The 2,500-nt window shown below is 47.9% G+C and overlaps 1 protein-coding gene across 1 annotated transcript in view; it reads left to right on the top strand.

Moving 5' to 3' along the window:
• The window catches only part of CNAG_05112 (hypothetical protein), a 3,160-nt gene that overhangs the window by 15 nt on the left and 645 nt on the right, over window positions 1-2,500 (top strand). Inside the window, exons 1-9 of the mRNA XM_012193116.1 lie at window positions 1-210; window positions 269-279; window positions 330-440; window positions 503-773; window positions 825-1,181; window positions 1,235-1,726; window positions 1,781-2,006; window positions 2,057-2,191; window positions 2,243-2,500. The exon at window positions 1-210 is cut by the window's left edge and continues 15 nt beyond it; the exon at window positions 2,243-2,500 is cut by the window's right edge and continues 645 nt beyond it. Coding sequence (XP_012048506.1) covers window positions 151-210; window positions 269-279; window positions 330-440; window positions 503-773; window positions 825-1,181; window positions 1,235-1,726; window positions 1,781-2,006; window positions 2,057-2,191; window positions 2,243-2,500 — 1,921 coding nt within the window. The 5' untranslated portion in view covers window positions 1-150. The remainder of the gene's footprint in view (window positions 211-268; window positions 280-329; window positions 441-502; window positions 774-824; window positions 1,182-1,234; window positions 1,727-1,780; window positions 2,007-2,056; window positions 2,192-2,242) is intronic.

The following is a 2,500-nucleotide window of genomic DNA, read 5'->3' as shown; positions in this document are numbered from 1 at the left end:
CACGTCACTGCAGTCAGAATCCACAGCGCCCGATGACAGCGGCATTCGGAAGGAATTCTCCTCTTCTTCTTCAACTCTAACTGTTTATTCAACCCTTGGCGAACATCTGTTTTTACAATCTGAGCGGTGTCCTTTTCTCCTTGGTGACAAATGGCCGAAGGCGACGCGTCCCAAAATACCTCGAGGAAGAGATCATCTCGGGCTTGCGATGTACGTCCCATCTGTTGTCTTCACCCCCATCAGCCACAGGTGCTAATATTTATACCAGTTATGTAAAATGTCAGTCCTGCGTTCGCGGAAGCGATGGATGAATTAACCCCAACTTATAGTCGACGGTCGAAATGCGAAGATATAAGAGAGATACCAGGCGTAGGACCGATTTGTAAGGCCTGCCGGGAAGAGAGCCAAGAGTGTCTATATACACTACCCGTCCGAAAGAGGTGAGAATCAAGTTTCATTCCAGTACTATGTGGCCGGGTCGGTGCTTACTCATCTCATACAGAGGACCTGCTCGAGGTTTCAAGAATCACTTAAATCAAAGCGCCCAGAATGCTGAAGGCTCTCAACGAAGCCAAGCTCAACCTTCAGGTTTCTCTGGACCATCAAGTTACCATGAACAACATCGGGCTACACAGGGAAACAGTGGGACTCATTCACCAGTTGCAGGCTCTTCTAATCGACCTCACATACTCTTGCGGCAAGGAGAACCATTCTTTGGTATTCCGACAAATATGGTCGATCGGCTTTTGGCTGTCTATTTCACGCATGTTCACGTGGGTGCCTATGTCTCTCGGACTATTTAACTACTATCTGACGCGTATCAGAACGTCTGGCCATTGATTTGTAAACCTGTATTCAACCCACATCATACCTCCGCCCATCTCCTCCTTTCTATGCTGGCCGTAGCTGTTTGCGTTGCACCTGAAACTGCTGTTGACGGCTTTAATTCTGAAACCCTATTTGCTATGGCAGAACGAGCCCTGCTTCAAAGGCGGATGGAGGTCAGGATCGATATCATTCAGAGTTTCGTGCTGATGAGTCTGAGACAAACGGGATGCGGAGATAAGAAAAGTGCAGCCGTATACGCAAATAGAGCGTCGACTATGGCGTTCACTATGGGCTTACATTTGGATCCGGGAACGCCACCTCCTGGGTCAGGCCATGCGAAGACTGCGCTGGCAGTGAGCTTTAAAATTTTTACGAGGTATCCGTTGCTTACCATCAGATATCGCAGTATGAACATGATACGAGGGCACGAGTGTACTGGAACTGTTATGTTCTCGACAAAGTCATAGCTGAAGAAACGGGCCGGCCATTCATTCTACCGTATCGACGCTCTTCTATACCCTTTCCGAGCATTAACGAAGTGGATGAGCTCGAAGCGTGGCCGCCTTTACCAATGTCTTCAGCACCTTTACCCCAATCGGTTCGACATGTCAATCCTAAGCGAGGCTATGTGATGAGTTGTTTTGTTTGGACATGTCGAATGGCTATGCTCGTTGAGGAGATACTGGACTTGGAGATGGAAGGTCCGAATCTTCAGGGAAGCTCGGAATGGTGGGACAGGCAGTTTTCAGAAGAGGCAGGTCAGAGGAGGCATTTAGGACAAGAAAGAGAGAGGATTGCGAAACAACTGAGCCTGTGGAAACAATCTTTACCGTCTTGGCTCGATGTGAACACAAAGAATGAAGCTTCTCCTTTACCTCATCATGTGGTGGGGGTTACAGTGAGTTATATAAAAAAACATAATACCTGAATCTCGCTCATTTTGAGCTTGTAGTGGTACCATACCTCGCGTATTCTTCTTTACTCTCGCTTCCTCAGAAGACATCCCGTCGCTTCTTCCCCGATTGCTGGTGAAGACGACACCAGGGCTTTCCATGCCATATGCTCAGATGCGGCCCAGGCTGTTGTGGACCTGCTGAGTATGTTGGATAAGCATCGTTTGTTGCAACAAGTCAGTTCCGATATCATTCATTTACTGAGTTTGACAACCCTATTTGAAGGTCTGTCCTCTTCTTGTATGTTCCATGTGCATCACGCTGACTTGATACAGCCTATGACTCTGTTTCGAGTGACCCGGCTTTGGCCAACCGAGCCAAGATCAACTTCTCACAATGCTGCCTATGGCTACGGGAGTTTTCCTCTTCTTGGGCTTCTGCCTCTGCTCATCGAGTATTCTTTGAAGGTCGTGAGTTGCCAATTAGTAAACCGCTGCAAATTAGCTAATCAAAATCATAAGTCATTCGAGGCGGTTTACACCTGTCATCGCCAGAAGATAATCAACAAGGCACGGAAGATCAAAATGCAGGGCAGATAGAACCTCCGCCCTTCATCGAGGACGGCTTGCGCGCTGTGCGACAGCAATTTACTTCCAATGCCACCCAGCAAACCTATACCATTCCCACATTGATGGAAAACCCTACAGATCTAGCGCCTGTTAATCTTTTCCAGCTTCCACAGTACTACTGGAACCACTTGTCAGTCAATGAGTCTGATG

The sequence above is a fragment of the Cryptococcus neoformans genome, chromosome 4 (genome assembly GCF_000149245.1).
Source record: "Cryptococcus neoformans var. grubii H99 chromosome 4, complete sequence".
Lineage (NCBI taxonomy): Eukaryota > Fungi > Basidiomycota > Tremellomycetes > Tremellales > Cryptococcaceae > Cryptococcus > Cryptococcus neoformans.
Note: the sequence above shows the minus strand (reverse complement) of the source record. Positions and strands in the feature narration are given on the sequence as shown.